At 36.6% G+C, this 15,686-nt stretch overlaps 1 protein-coding gene across 24 annotated transcripts in view; it reads right to left on the minus strand.

Moving 5' to 3' along the window:
- Positions 1–15,686, minus strand: part of C2CD5 (C2 calcium dependent domain containing 5) — a 100,645-nt gene that overhangs the window by 76,063 nt on the left and 8,896 nt on the right. For all 24 annotated transcript variants that reach the window (XM_045463525.1, XM_045463519.1, XM_045463522.1 and 21 more), the window contains exons 2-3: positions 10,003–10,089; positions 1,702–1,873 (exon numbers count right to left, since the gene is read on the minus strand). In XM_045463525.1, the coding sequence (XP_045319481.1) occupies positions 1,702–1,873; positions 10,003–10,089 (259 nt within the window). The remainder of the gene's footprint in view (positions 1–1,701; positions 1,874–10,002; positions 10,090–15,686) is intronic.

Genomic DNA, 15,686 nt, shown 5'->3' on the forward strand with positions numbered 1-15,686 from the left:
ATGACCTAATAAATAAAAATGACCCAGTCTCTATCTCTTAACATTCACTAAATATTTTTACTGGACTGTCCTGACTTCATGTCAAATTCATACTTATTGAGGAAGGCCTTCTAAGAATGACTTGCTCATTTACCCACTGAAATAATAAGAGATTATGTCCCTAACAAAGGGTCCATAAACATACTAAACCAATTATAAACAGTATTTAATATAAAATATTTAGAAAATTCATTCATTCATACTGCCATGCCTTTAATGCAAGCCCAGATTAATTCTCCAGTCGCTTGTTTTATTGGTAATTTACTATGGGATTGGATTTTATTTCCTAACTACAAAGATAATACATTTACATAGAAAAAAGCAAAAGAGGAAAAGAAGAAAAATAGGATTACAGTCCAGAAATAAAACTATCCAAGAATAAACATTTTATTATGTATTCTGCCAATTTATCCAATGATATCACATATATGCAATTCTTTTGTTTTTAAACAAATATGGAATCATCCTATAATAATGTTTTATAATTTGAATTCTATAAAATTTTACAATTTCACAAATCCTTTTATTTCCTTATGCCATTGTATTCTTAAAAAACGCATTTCGTTCTGGCTGTATAATTCATGGTCTATATATGCTCTAATTTATTTAAGTAAATCCTCTTTTCCAATACATTTTACCATTGTAAACATTAATAAATAATAATAGGATCTAAGTATCACAATAAACATACTCTTACATAAATCTCAGCAAACATCTTAATTTTCTTATAATAAACTACTATCAATGGAATTGCCAGGTCAAAAATGTAAAACAGGAAGAAAGATGCTAGACTGTAGACAGAAACATCTGCCAGCTCTTTACGGGTCCATCTGTCATTCTAAAAGAACAGTATATTTACAGGCTGGCAGTTCTCAAACGTTTTAATGACAGGACCACTTTTACAATCTTAGAAATTATCGAAGACCTCAAAGAGATTTTGTTTACATGGGTCATGTATCAACATTTACCATGTTATAATTAAAATTAAAATTTAGAATGAAAATTAAAATTAAAGCTGAGAATTTTTTAAAATATTACTATAAACATTTTTATAAAAATAACTATTTTGAAAACCAAAAAAAATTAGTAAAATAGAACTGTTACATTTTTGTAATTTTCTATAATGTCTAGCTTAATAGAATATAGTTAGATTCTCATTTCTGCTCTGCATTCAATGTGTGGTAACACCATACATCATAAAACCTCTAGAAAACTCCACTGTACACTTGTAAGAAAGTGAGAATAAAAATGGCAAATGACATGTAAGTATCATATTAAAACTTCTCATCTCCCTCATAGACCTGTGCAGGGACCCCTAGGTGTCCCCAGACCACACTTTGAGAACCCTGCTTTAGGCAAGAAAAAACTTGAAGAATTTTTAAGCAGAAAAATATCAACATTATCCACTTGAAAATGTTTCAGAAACATAGTACCAATGTTAGATGATTTTTAAATAATGCATTAACTTACTATACTGCATATATTTAGAAGGAATTACTTCAAATTATGTTCAGAAAAATAACAATTCTACCAATAATACTTTATGACTATTAAAAAGAAAACATCTTTTAAAGATATTTTAAAACCACCACGTGTAGCACAAAAGTGTTTAAGGATAAATTTTAAAAAATATGATTTATTTTCTTAAAATATACTCCTTACCATGTATGGTATCATAAATTGGAAACCACCCTGAGATGACTGTTGCAGCTTCACTGTAGAGTAAAGGGTCAATATCAATGTACACTTTACCAATGGCATCATTTGCACTGTATGTATCATGGTCAAGAACTGTGATCTGTAGAGGTTCATCTTGTAAATCTTCATCGTCCACCTAAAAGTATACCTTAAAATTAAACCTTTTAATTTAAAAATCTTTATTACCATAAATATATACATATGACAAATGTAAAAGATTACTTATTTCTGAAAAAAAAAGTACAGATTGATCTCTAAGCACAAAGGTAAAGGGATTAATCTGCACAAAAGTTGTAACCCCTTCTCCTATAAAAGATGCCAAATTTCTAAAGAAAATAAAGTACAATTTGCCTCCAGGCACAAACATAAGATGATTAACACCCAAAAGGTTTTAATTTCCTTTTCTACATAGTTATTCGGTGTTTCACTACTCTGCTTATAACGTCAAGCAAAAACGCTTAAGCAATGTCAAAACAGCTTCCATAGATTACCTACAGGAGAGCAAGGATGATGAGAACAATGATACCATAAATTCTAAAGACAATTTCGCAGAGTAAAACTGTAGGCAAAACTGGGGCGCCTGGCTGGCTCAGTCTGGGGAGCATGCAACTCTCGATCTCAGGGTTGAGTTTGAGTCCCACGCTGGGTGTGAAGATTGCTTAAAAAAAATTAAGAAGGAATTGGGGCGCCTGGGTGGCGCAGTCGGTTAAGCGTCCGACTTCAGCCAGGTCACGATCTCGCGGTCCGTGAGTTCGAGCCCTGCGTCGGGCTCTGGGCTGATGGCTCAGAGCCTGGAGCCTGTTTCCGATTCTGTGTCTCCCTCTCTCTCTGCCCCTCCCCCGTTCATGCTCTGTCTCTCTCTGTCCCAAAAATAAATAAACGTTGAAAAAAAAAATAAAAAAAAAAAAAAATTAAGAAGGAATTATTGTTGATAGCACTGATGTAATAATGTAACTGGATGATTAGCTTTCAAAAAAGAGGGTCCTTCTCTAAAAATTAAATTTATGAATTTATGAATTATTAAATTAAATTTATGAATGATATTGCATAATATTTTGAATATTATTTGTAAGAAAAAACAATTTAAGTTCATGAGTTAAGTAAATGAAATAAATGTTTATTCTCTCTCCTTTTACTTATTATCAATTACTTACCACATGCCAAGCAAGCACTAGCTATAAAGAGGGACTACAATGGAAAATGCAATGGACTAAATGTTTCTATCCCCTGAAAATCCATATGTTGAAGCCCTAATCCCCAACATGATGTTATTTGGAGATGGGGAGGTAATTAGGTCATAAGGGCAAAGACCTCATGAATGGGATTAGTATCCTTATAAGTAAAGACAGGGAGAGATGATCTCTCCCCGCCATGTGAGGACATAGCAAGAAGACAACTGTCTACAAAGCAGAAAGAGGGACCTCACTAGAACAAAACCATGATGGTCCCTGATCTCAGACTTCCCAGGATCCAGAAATGTGAGAAATAAAATGCTATTGTTTAAGCCAGCCAGTCTATGGTATTCTGTTACCAGCAGCCCAAACTGACTAAGGCAAAGAATGAGGCAAAAAAAGATTTCTCCCTTATGGAAGACATGTTCACTATTTTGGCTGCCCTCCTCTGCATACCATTCCATCCTCTAACTTGCCGGTTCTCCTCATCAAAGGTAGTGGTTAGATTGAACACAATATTATAGATATTAGTAAGACAAGGACAAAATATAAAAGGATTATTATTTCCTATAATTAGAATATTATACTTTATAATTGCAGCCTATGGATGTTTGTCATTACAGCAGACACACCATACTGTTAAGACAGTTTGTGAGCCAAAAAAAAAAAAAAAAAAAAGAGTCTGTGGTTAACTAAAATCCCTGTATCTTCCTTACATATGCTTTGCTCAAGTGATAGCTCTGCAGTCGTACACTTTGGTTAGTTTTTTAACTTAATTATGAAATATCATGCCTTTCCCCACCCCCATTCAATTTCTTGTTGATTTTAGGCTAACAATCCAACTTCTGAAGATTATTTTAAGTATTAAAGTATAAAAAGGAATTATTGTTGATAACACTAATGTAATAATGTGGATGATTCACTTTCAAAAAAGAGGGTCCTTCCCTATAAGTCAGACATAATTAAAAATTTATGGATGATATTGCATAATATTTTGAATTTGCCTTGAAATATTCCTCCCACTCCACTGATCACCACCTCTCCTGTATTCCATTTTACTCCAGCTCTTTCTTCCAGCCTAGAATACTGATGTGATCACTGGAACTCCAGCTGCTAAACTGGAGGCTAACGTGACCATAAATATGGAAGCCACAGGCTGTGAATGATGGAAAAGAAAGACAAAAGGGTCCTGGGTTCCAAATGATTGCATGGAGCTTCCAAATACCATTACGCTGCCTGGCGTAATATTTCTTTTACATGAAAGAAAACTAAACATCCATTTGTTCATATTTATTTAAGAGTTCAAAACATATAAACTAAGGCCAATTACAACTGACAAAAAAGGTTTAAAAAGCATATAACAAACGTTAACTATAAACACAAAGTTTAAGAACATTTTTCAGGAGCACCTGGGTGGCTGAGTCAGTGAGGCGTCTCTTAGCTTCAGCTCAGGTCATGATCTCATAGTTCGTGAGTTTGAGTCCATGCTGAGGTCTGCATTGGCAGTACAGTCTGCTTGAAATTTTCTCTCCCCTCTCTCTCTGTCCCTCCCCCAACTCAGGCTAGCTCTCTCTGTCTCTCTCACACACACAAATAAATAACATTTTTTAAAAAGGACATTTTTGGGCACCTGGGTGGCTTAGTGGGTTAAGCGTCCGACTCTTGGTTTCAACTCAGGTCATGATCTTGCAGTTTGTGATTTTGAGCCCCACGTCAGGCTCCGTGCTGAGAGTGCAGAGCCTGCTTGGGAATCTCTCTCTCCCTCTCTCTCTGCCCCTCCCCTGCTCTCTCTCTCTCTCTCTCAGAAGTAAACAAACTTAAAAAAAAAATTTATGAAGGAACATTTTTCACACAATATACACTATTACTAGAAGTACTAGCCAAAATAGTAAACTTGGTAAATTTTAAGGGAAATGGCTAGTAACTTCAGTTACTAAATCTCATTAATATTATAAAAATCCCTTATTTCATAAAAATACAAATATATTGGGGCGCCTGGGTGGCTCAGTCAGTTAAGCGTCCGACTTCAGCCAGGTCACGATCTCGCGGTCCGTGAGTTCGAGCCCCGCGTCAGGCTCTGGGCTGATGGCTCAGAGCCTGGAGCCTGTTTCCCATTCTGTGTCTCCCTCTCTCTCTGCCCCTCCCCCATTCATGCTCTGTCTCTCTCTGTCCCAAAAATAAATAAACGTTGAAAAAAAAATTAAAAAAAAAAAAAAAATACAAATATATTATTTTTCAAAGTTATCTCAGCTACTTGAGTATTTTGCAGCTTTAAAAATTACTAATACCGCATCATCAATAAAATGAAATATTCTTATGTATTAATGCCCCATATCATGAAAATTACTAATACATAATGCCCACCTCTTCCTACCATTCCAATAAAAAATGTAATTCACCAAAAATATTTTTTTAAGTTTATTTATTTTTGAGAGAAAGAGAAAAAGTGAGCACACAAACAAAAAAGGGGCAGAAAGAGAGGGAGAAAGAGAATCCCAAGAAGACTTCACATCATCAGCACTGAGCCCCACACGGGGCCTGATCCCACAAACCACAAAATCATGACCTGAGCCAAAGTCCAGAGTTGGATGTCCAACAACCTGAGGAACCCAGGTGCCCCAACAAGACTATTTTTTTTTTTTAACCATTTCTAAGGTTATGGAAGAAAGAAAAAAAGAAAAAGCCATCAAAATGAAGCTATGTGAGCATTTGAATGTTTTGCTAGGATGATGAAAAACACTGTTATTCTAATTCCATCTGAAATCATGTAATCAACTTTGTCTAACTACTTTCTCTGATTCTTATATTCCACATTTTTACCTTAATACTTAGTTTAAAATGACAAAAAAGATTTTATGCATGTGCAAACTGATGCATTTTCTTTTTTTTTAATTTTTTTTTTTCAACGTTTATTTATTTTTGGGACAGAGAGAGACAGAGCATGAACGGGGGAGGGGCAGAGAGAGAGGGAGACACAGAGTCGGAAACAGGCTCCAGGCTCCGAGCCATCAGCCCAGAGCCTGACGCGGGGCTCGAACTCCCGGACCGCGAGATCGTGACCTGGCTGAAGTCGGACGCTTAACCGACTGCACCACCCAGGCGCCCCACTGATGCATTTTCAAAATACATAATGTCAATTTTAAAACAGCAAGGGGAAAAAATGTGTATATATATATGTATATGTATATATATATATGCGTATATATATGTATATGTATATGTGTATGTATATGTATATATACATGTACATGTATATACGTATATATATGAAAGAAAACAGAAAGGGAATCAAAATGCTCCATGACAAAAAAATCAGTACAAAAGAACAAAGTTGGATTCACACGTTCTGATTTGAAAATTCACTACAAAGATACAGTAATCATAAAAGTATGGTAATAGCACAAGGATATATAAAACAATGGAACAGAATTGAAAGTCCAGAAATTAACTCATATGCCTGTGTCCAACTGACTTTTAACAAAGGTACCAAAACCATTCTATGGGAAAAGAACAGTCTCTTCAACAAATGGTACTGAAACAACTAGATTTCCACATGCAAAAGAATGAAGTTGAACTCTCACTTCACACTATTATAAAATTTAACTCAAAATGAATCAATGACCTAACAGATAAAATAACAGATAACAGATAAAAAAATAAGATAAAATAACAGATAAAACAGATAAATAATAACAGATTATTATAATAGATAAAATAATAAAATCTTAGGAAAACACATGGCAGTAAATCTTCATAACCCCAAATTTGGCAACAGACTCTGATTTGAGACCGAAAGTGTGAGCAACAAAAGAAAAAGATAAATTGTACTGCAAAATTAAAAACATTTGTGCATCAAAGGAAACTACCAAAAAAAATGAAAAGACAACCTACTGAATGCAGGAAAATAATTGCAAATCATAGATCTGATAAGAGTTTAATATTCAGAATATAAAAAACTTTTACGGGGCGCCTGGGTGGCTCAGTTGGTTGAGCGACCAACTTCAGCTCAGGTCATGATCTCACAGTTTGTGGGTTCAAGCCCCGCATTGGGCTCTGTCCTGACAGCTCACAGCCTTGAGCCTGCTTCAGCTTCTGTGTCTCCCTTTCTCTCTACCCCTCCCCCACTCAAGCTGTGTCTCTCTCTGTCTCAGAAATAAATAAACATTAAAAGAAAATTTTTTTTAATTAAAAAAATAAAAATAAAAAGAACTTTTGCAAGTTAACGACAAAAAGATAAACCATCCAACTTAAAAATGAGTAAAGGAGTAGGGCACCTTCGTGGCCCAGTGGGTTAAGCATCCAACTTTTGTTCAAGTCATGATCTCACAGTTGGTGAGTTCAAGCCTCGCATCAGGGGGCTTAAAATTTTTTTTAATATTTATTTATTTTTGAGAGAGAGTGTAAATAGGGCAGGGGCAGAGAGAGAGGGAGACTCAGAAAATGAAGCAGGCTCCAGGCCCTGAGCTGTCAGCACAGAGCCCATTACGGGGCTCAAATTCATGAACGGAAAGATCATGACCTGAGCCAAAGTTGGATGCTTTAGCCAACTGAGCCACACAGGCGCCCCCCATAAATTTTTTTTTAGTTGAGCAAGGAACTTGAACAGTTTTCCAGAGAAGACACAAAAATAGCCAATAAACACGTGAAGAGAGACTCACCATTACCAGTCATTTCAAAATGCAAGTCAAAACCAATGACCTACAACATCACATCTACATTTTTCATATTAAGCTAGTCACCAACTCCTGTGAAGTCTACCTCCTTAATGTCATCTCTAAATATCTTCTCTGGGGAGTTAAAACATGAGGTGGTAGTTCCAAGTACAAGAAACTCAAATGGTCCTTAATCCTAAAAAATCATGTCACCTCATTCATGAGGAAAATGGATATGAAAATTACACTGCAAATGTCACTTCACACCTACTAGGATGGCTACGATTAAAAAAAAAGGGCGGGGGGGCGCCTGGGTGGCTCAGTCAGTTAAGCCTCCGACTTCAGCTCAGGTCATGATCTCACAGTTTGTGAGTTCGAGCCCTGCATCAGGCTCTGTGCTGACAGCTCAGAGCCTGGAGCCTGCGTCAGATTCTATGTGTCCCTCTCGCTGCCCCTCCCCGACTTGTGCTCTATCTCTGTCTCTCAAAAATAAATAAATGTTAAGAAAAAAATAATAACAGAAAAAAACAGGGGCACCTTTTAAGTCAATTAAGTATCCAATTCTTAATTTCAGCTCAGGTCATGATCTCACAATTCACGGGATTGAGCCTGCATCAAGCTCTGTGCTAACAGCACAGAACCTGCTTGGGATTCTCTCTCTCCCTCTCTCTCTGCCCTTCTCCTGCTCATACTCACTCTCTCTCTCTCTCTCTTTCAAAATACATAAACATTTAAATAAATAAATAAAATAAATAAATAGTTGGTCTTTTAAATTTAAAAAAAAAAATAACAAAGCTTGACAAAGTTGTGGAAAACCTGGAACTCTCATTCATGCTGTTGGGAATGTAAAATGGTGCAGCCACTAGGGAAAAGTCTGGCCATTCCTCAAAAAGCTAAATATATAATTTATCATATGACCCAGCAATTCCACTTCTGGGCATATAACCAGAAGAACTGAAAACAGGGACTCAAACAGACACTTGTACACTAATGTTTATTGCAGTATTATCCACAGTAGCCAAAAAATGAAAACAATCTGAGTATACATCAACAGATAAATGGATAAACAGTGACATACACATGCACAGAGGAATATTATTCAGCCATAAAACATAAAGAAATTCTAATACATGACACAACATGGATAGACCTTGAAAACATTATGCTAAGTGAAAGCCAGACACAGACAAATATTGTATGATTCCACTTATATCTAATATAGGCAAATTCGAACAGACAGAAAGTAGGTTAGATGTTATCAGAGTCTAGGAGAAGAGGGAATGGGGGTTATTGCTGAATGAATTTTTTTTTTTTTTAATTTTTAACGTTTATTTATTTTTGAGACAGAGAGAGACAGATGAGCCAGGGAGGAACAGAGAGAGAGGGAGACACAGAATCGGAAGCTGGCTCCAGGCTCTGAGCTGTCAGCACAGAGCCAATCATGAGATCATGACCTAAGGCCAAGTCAGATGCTTAACTGACTGAGCCACCCAGGTGCCCCTGAATGAGTAATTTCTGTTTGGAGTGATGAAAAGTTTTATAATAGTGATGTTTAGACAACACTGTGAAGGTAATTAATGCTATTAAATGATACTTAATAATGGTTAAAATGGCAACATTTTTTATATATACTTTTTATTACAACTTTTAAAAAATTTAATCTGTATACTGTTCTTTTTTTTTAATTTTTTTTTTTAATGTTCATTCTTTTTTTTTTAATTTTTTAATGTTTATTTATCTTTGAGAGAGAGAGAGAGAGCATGAGCATGAGCGGGGTAGGAGCAGAGAGAGAGGGAGACACAGAATCAGAAGCAGGCTCCAGGCTCTATGCTGTCAGCACAGAGCCTGACGCGGGGCTTGAACTCACAAACCGTGAGATCATGACCTGAGCCAAGGCCGGGTGCTCAGCCGACTGAGCCACCCAGGTGCCCCTGTATACTGTTCTTAAGTGATTTTTGGTAGCTGTTAAAATTACAGTAACAATAATATAATACTTCTGAGGGATTCTATTTTTTAAATGTTTTTATATTCATACACTATATTTTCTTAACATTATTTTTTAAAAACGCAATATTCTTAGCAAAAAAAAAAAAATTTTATGGTGTAGGAAAACTACTATACCTGAAATAAAAAGTACTCCTACATTCCTAAGCGTCACCTCTCACCTCCAAAAAAAAATATACTCAAAACTGCTGACATTTAAAAACTTACCTCAAGGAGCTTCAGTCAGTTAAGCGTCAGACTGTATTTCAGCTCAGGTCACGATTTCCCAGTTAGTGGAATCAAGCCCCACATTGGGCTCTGCACTGTCAGCAAAGCCCACTTGGGATTCTCTTTCTCCTTCCCCCATCTCTGCCACTTCTCCGCACACACATAAGCGCACTCTCTCTCAAAATAAATAAACTTAAAAAAAAAATAAAAATAAAATAATTAAAACTTACCTCAAATTTAAACCATTCTGAGTTCCACTGAGGGTTGAGGGACTTGAGATACACATCTGTTTTAAAGGTGGTATTACCAAATTTTACCTAAAAACAAATAAATGATCAAATATAAATATCAAAAAATGTGAATGAAAGTAAATTTTAACATCAGGCAAGCAATGGGGGGGGGGGGGGGGGAATGAACCATGAAGGAGGAAAAAAGGCAACTATCCCCTGAAATAAAAGAGAAGAAAGCACAGATGGGTCCAGTAAGTTCATAGGCTATACCTGAAATAAGAAATTACTCACTCTTCGACTAGCTCTACACAGAAATTAAAACCAGACCATTTTGTCAATATGAAGAAAGGAGTCAATATAGCCTTCAGGAATAAAAGTTCAGACAAAAGAGGAGTCTTAATGGCAGAGGACCAGCAAGAATAAAATCAGAAGGTAAAAAAGCCAACTGACCATCCTCTCACCATCTCAGCATGAGAATCCAGAACTATAGCACATTATTGTGAGAACTTAGAAATAGCCTTGTGAGGGTCCGGTGGCTCAGTCAGTTGAGCGTCCAACTCTTGATTTCAGCTCAGCTCATGATTTCACAATTTGTGGGTTCCAGCCCTGCATCAGCCTCCATGTTTAAAGTGCAGAGCCTGCTTGGGATTCTCTTTCTCCTCTCTCTGCTCCTCCCCTGCTCACTTGCACACACCCTCTCTCAAAATTTGTGTGCACACATAATGATCAGCAGCAAACCATTATCATTAAGGGTTTTATCTTCAGGAACAATGTAAGGGATTGGATGGGGAGACTATCTTATTTCACAGCCAGTCTTGGCATACACTACATCACAAAGATCCAAGGGGCACCTCGGTGGCTCAGTCAGTTAAACGTCTGAGTCGATTTCAGCTCAGGTCATGATCTCACAGTTCATGATGAGATTGAGCCCTGCATCATAAAGCCCACTTGGGATTCTCTCTCCCCTTCTCTATCTGCCCTTCCCACACTCGAGCATGCTCTCTCTCTCTCTCTCAAAATAAATAAACTTTAAATCACAAAGATCCAAAATAAGAAAGGAATGAAGAATGCAAAAAGCAAACTAAATCCCTGGGGCTTGCTTCAGACAAAGAATGGAGATTATGAAATCTGACTGAACCCGAGAAGTCGTCCAGAAGCTTAAAAGCAAAACAGCTAGGGAACTACTATTGCCTAGATGGTCTTGCCTTTCCTAAATTTGATCTCTGCCCTAATTCTATTAGTTTTTACCATTATCTTTCCTAACCTCTAAGTTGACTAAAGCTTATCCCCTTTAAGACAATACCCAGGACATAGTTTTGCATACTGTAGATTCTTAGTAAATGCTAGTTCAAGCAAATAATCTACGAAACCTCCTTTCCTTTTTGCAAGAAATCTCCATTGGTTTTATAATATTTGCTTTTGTTGTTCTATCAGTTCAGGAAATTTTCTAAAAGCAAAAAAAAAAAAAAAAAATTATCTTCTGTATATTTTTTTCTAGGTGTTTTATCATTTAATTTGAAATATTAGGCACAATACCAAGTACTAAATATGTACTTAGGCAGCATAGTTAGAGGGTAGAAAAGGTTTAAGAAATTCAGTAAAAATAAGAACTTTTTGCATGGCAAAGTATATAAAAGGGGCGCCTGGGTAGCTCAGTCAGTTAAGCATCCAACTTCAGCTTGGGTCATGATCTCAAGGCTCCTGAGTTCAAGACCCGAGTTGGGCTCTGTGCTGACAGTTTCTGTGTCTCCCTCTCTCTGTCTGCCCCTCCCCCGCTTGCACTCTGTGTGTGTCTCTCTCTAAAATAAATAAACATTAGAAAAAATTTTTTAAAAACATATAAGAAAGTCAAAAATAGGGGTGCCTGGCTGGGTCAGTCAGTGGAGCATGTGACTCTTACTATACTTTTGATCTTAACCAAAAGGCCGAGAAGCGATGGGGAGCGAGCAACTCTTGATCGCAGGGCTGTGAGTTCAACCCCTCATTGGGTGTAGAGATTACTTAAAAACAAAATCTTTTTTACATAAAAAAAGTCAAAGATAAACAAAACACTGAGACAAAGTATTTGCTAAATATGTACCAAACAGCTACTTTCCTTAATTTTTAATGAGCTCTTATAAAGCAATATGAACAAGATCAACAACCCAACAAAAAAATGGGCAAAGGACATGAACAGACAATTCAAAGAAACAGAAATACAGATGGTTTTTATTTATCTATTTAATATAGATGCTTTTAAAGTACAGTTAACCCTTGAACAACATGGGTTTGGACAGCACGCATCCACTTTATAGGCAGATTTTTTCAGTAAATATACTTGAGAACTTTTTGGAGATTTGTGACAAATTGAAAAAACTCATAAACAAAATGAATAGCAAAAAACCCCCTAGAAATAGCAAATAAACTAAGAAACAGTTATGTCAGGAATGCCTAAGATATATGTAAATACTAGTCTATTTTATCACTTACTACCATAAAATACACACTAACTATAAAAAGTTAAAACTGATCAAAACATGCAAAAAAAAAAAAAAAGACATAAGAGCATACACAATGCCATTTGCAGTTGAGAGAAATGTAAAGATGCAGTGTTAAATCATAACTGCATAAAATGAATTGTAGCACACACTGTAGTACTAGAATAATTTCATACCACTTCCTATTGCCACTGCCATGAGCCCAAGTGTTTTGAGTATCCACTTAAAACACTGTACCATGCTACCTATCTCCATGTGAGCAGTTCGTCTCTCCAGTAAATCGCATACTGCAGCACAAAGTAACCTCTTGCAGTTCTTGAGTATTTTTCATTGTGTTTAGTGTAATACTGTAATCCTTGAATAACATCATGGGACCCATACAAAGTGCCACTAGGTTGCTTGAAGTGCTTCCAAGAATCAAAGAAAAGTCATGACATTAACAAGAAAAAGCTAAATTGCTTGATATGTACTACAGATCGAGTTTTACAGCTACAGTTGCCTGCTGCTTCAAGATAAACGAATCCAGCATAAGGACCACTGTAAATAGAGAAAATTCGTGAAGACACCGCTGCAGCTATGCCAACAGGTGCAAAAACCTTGCACTTTTTGAAAAATACCTTTTTATTTCATATTGAAAATGCAGCTTTTACATGGGCGTAGGATACACTACACTCTAATATGATTCAAGAAAAAAGTGAAGTCATTATACGACAACCTAAAGCAAAAGGAAGATGAAAGATCTAAAGCTGGATAATTTAATGCCAGCAAAGGATAGTATCATGATTTTAGAAAGAGGACTGGCTTACAACACATCAAGATAACAGGAGAAATAGCTGCCACCGACCAAAACACAGCAGACAAGTTCCCAGATGCCACTGAAAAAAGCACTGAAAAGAAACCTGCCTGAACAGGTTTTTGATGCAGACACAAGTGCCTTATTCTGGTGGGGGGAAAAATCCCAAAAAGGGTATTTATTAGTAAGGAAGAGAAGCAAGCTCTGGGGTTTGAGGCAGGAAGGGATAGGCTAACTCTACTCTTTTGTGCAAATGCAGTCAAGTTTATGATCAGGACTGCCCTTATCTATAAAGCTGCTAATCCCCAAGCTTTGAAAGGAAAAGACAGACACCAGCTGCCAGTCTTTTGGTTATACAACAAGGTCTGGACAACAAGAATCCTTTTCCTGGATTGATTCCATTGATGCGTGAAGTCAGGAAATACCTTGCTACTAAGGGACTGTCTTTTAAAGTTCTTTTGATATTGCACAATGTCTCTGGTCACCCAGAACCCCATGAGTTCAGCACCAAGAGCATCAAAGTGATTTACTTGCCCCCAAAAGAACATTTCTATAATCAGCCTCTAGATCAGGGGGGTCATAAGGACCTTTAAAGCTCATTACACATGGTGTTCTTTGGAAAGGATTGTCAACACTATGGAAGAGAATTCCACGAGAACATCATGAAAACCCCGGAAGGATTATACCACTGAAATGCCATCATTATTATAGAAAGAGCCATGAAAGCCATCAAGCCTGAAACAATAAACTCCTGCTGTAAAAAAATGTGTCCAGATGTTGTACATGACTTCACAGGACTTACAACAGAGCCAATCAAGGGAATCATGGAGGGGAGCCTGGCTAGCTTAGTCGGTAGAACATGTGATTCTTGATCTTAAGGTTTTGAGTTCAAGCCCCACAATGGGCATGGAGACTACTTGAAAAAAAAAGACTTTTTTTAAAAGGGGGAATCATGGAAAAGACTGTGGATATAGTGGGCGCCTGGGTGGCTCAGTCAGTTGAGTGTTCGGTTCGGCTCAGGTCATGATCACGCAGTCCGTGAGTTTGAGCCCAGTGTCGGGCTCTGTGCTGACAGCTCAGAGCCTGGAGCCTGCTTCAGATTCTGTGTCTCCCTCTCTCTCTGCTCCTCCCCCACTCATGCTCTAGCGCATGCACGCTCTCTCTGTCAAAAATAAACATACATTAAAAATTTTTTAAAGTAATAATAAAATGATTGTGGATATAGCAAAAAGGGTGAAGGGTGAAGAGTTTCAAGGTATGGATCTTAGAGAAATTTAAAAGCTAATGAACACCACACCAGAAGAATTAACAGAAGACAACTTGATGGATATGAGGGCTTCCAAACCAGTGCCAGATGAGAAAAAAGATGTAAAAGAAGCAGTGCCAGAAAATAAATTGATATTAAACAACCTGGCAGAAGGGATCTGATTATTCAATACTGCTGTTGACTTCTCTTACAACATAGACCTTTCTAGGATACTAGCACCGAAACACAAACAGTGGTACTGTACGGAAATACTTTTCGAAAAATGAAAAAGCAAAAATGTTAGAAACTGCAAATTACCATGTGCCTCCCTTTCCTGTCTCCCCTTCCAGCTCTTCCACGACTGTTCCATTTCTGCCACTTGAGAGCAAGACCATCCCCTCCTCTTCCTCTACCTCTACATATTCAACATGAAAGCAATGAGGATGAAGACCTGACAATCCACTTCCACTTAATAATCATGCTGTACAATTAATAAGCGTATCTGTTGTGTGAGTGTCTTCATGTGAAAATCTAATAACTATACAGTAAGAACCGTATAAGGCATTTCTGTGCCATCATCAGATGCCTAAGTAGTCATTGTGTACTAGACTTGTGTAGAAGCGGTTAGCCTATACTTATATAGATATAGGTGAGCAATAGTTAATACAAAATTAATCACATTATTTTTCTTACTGTTTTATAACTTTGCTTTCAAAGAATTATATACCACACTGTGCCTCTCTCATTATTGGAAAAACTGTGCATCAGCCTATCATCACAGGTTTTTTTTTAGCTACATTTCTAATACAGCATTATTACATTTCTAAAACTGCAATACTGTGTATAATAAAAATTTTTCAATAAAAAAATTTTTTATAACAATTCATTTGTAATATATATACAAGGCTCCTGTGAAGCAATCCTATCAATTACATTAGGCTACCATAAAGCAATCATACTGCTGCTTCTTTGTTACCAATGTATAAATCATTATACTTCTAAATGAAGAATTTCTTTTTCACAGTATCTTTCCATTTTTGATGTCTAGTGTTAGTAATATGTGGAACATCTACTGTGTTTTGTATCATTTAAGACAATATTGATGTAGTTATAGATGATTCACCTTGTAAACATAGTGTAAACTTACAGTATCTATAACACAGAACAG

Source organism: Leopardus geoffroyi, chromosome B4 (assembly GCF_018350155.1).
Source record: "Leopardus geoffroyi isolate Oge1 chromosome B4, O.geoffroyi_Oge1_pat1.0, whole genome shotgun sequence".
NCBI lineage: Eukaryota > Metazoa > Chordata > Mammalia > Carnivora > Felidae > Leopardus > Leopardus geoffroyi.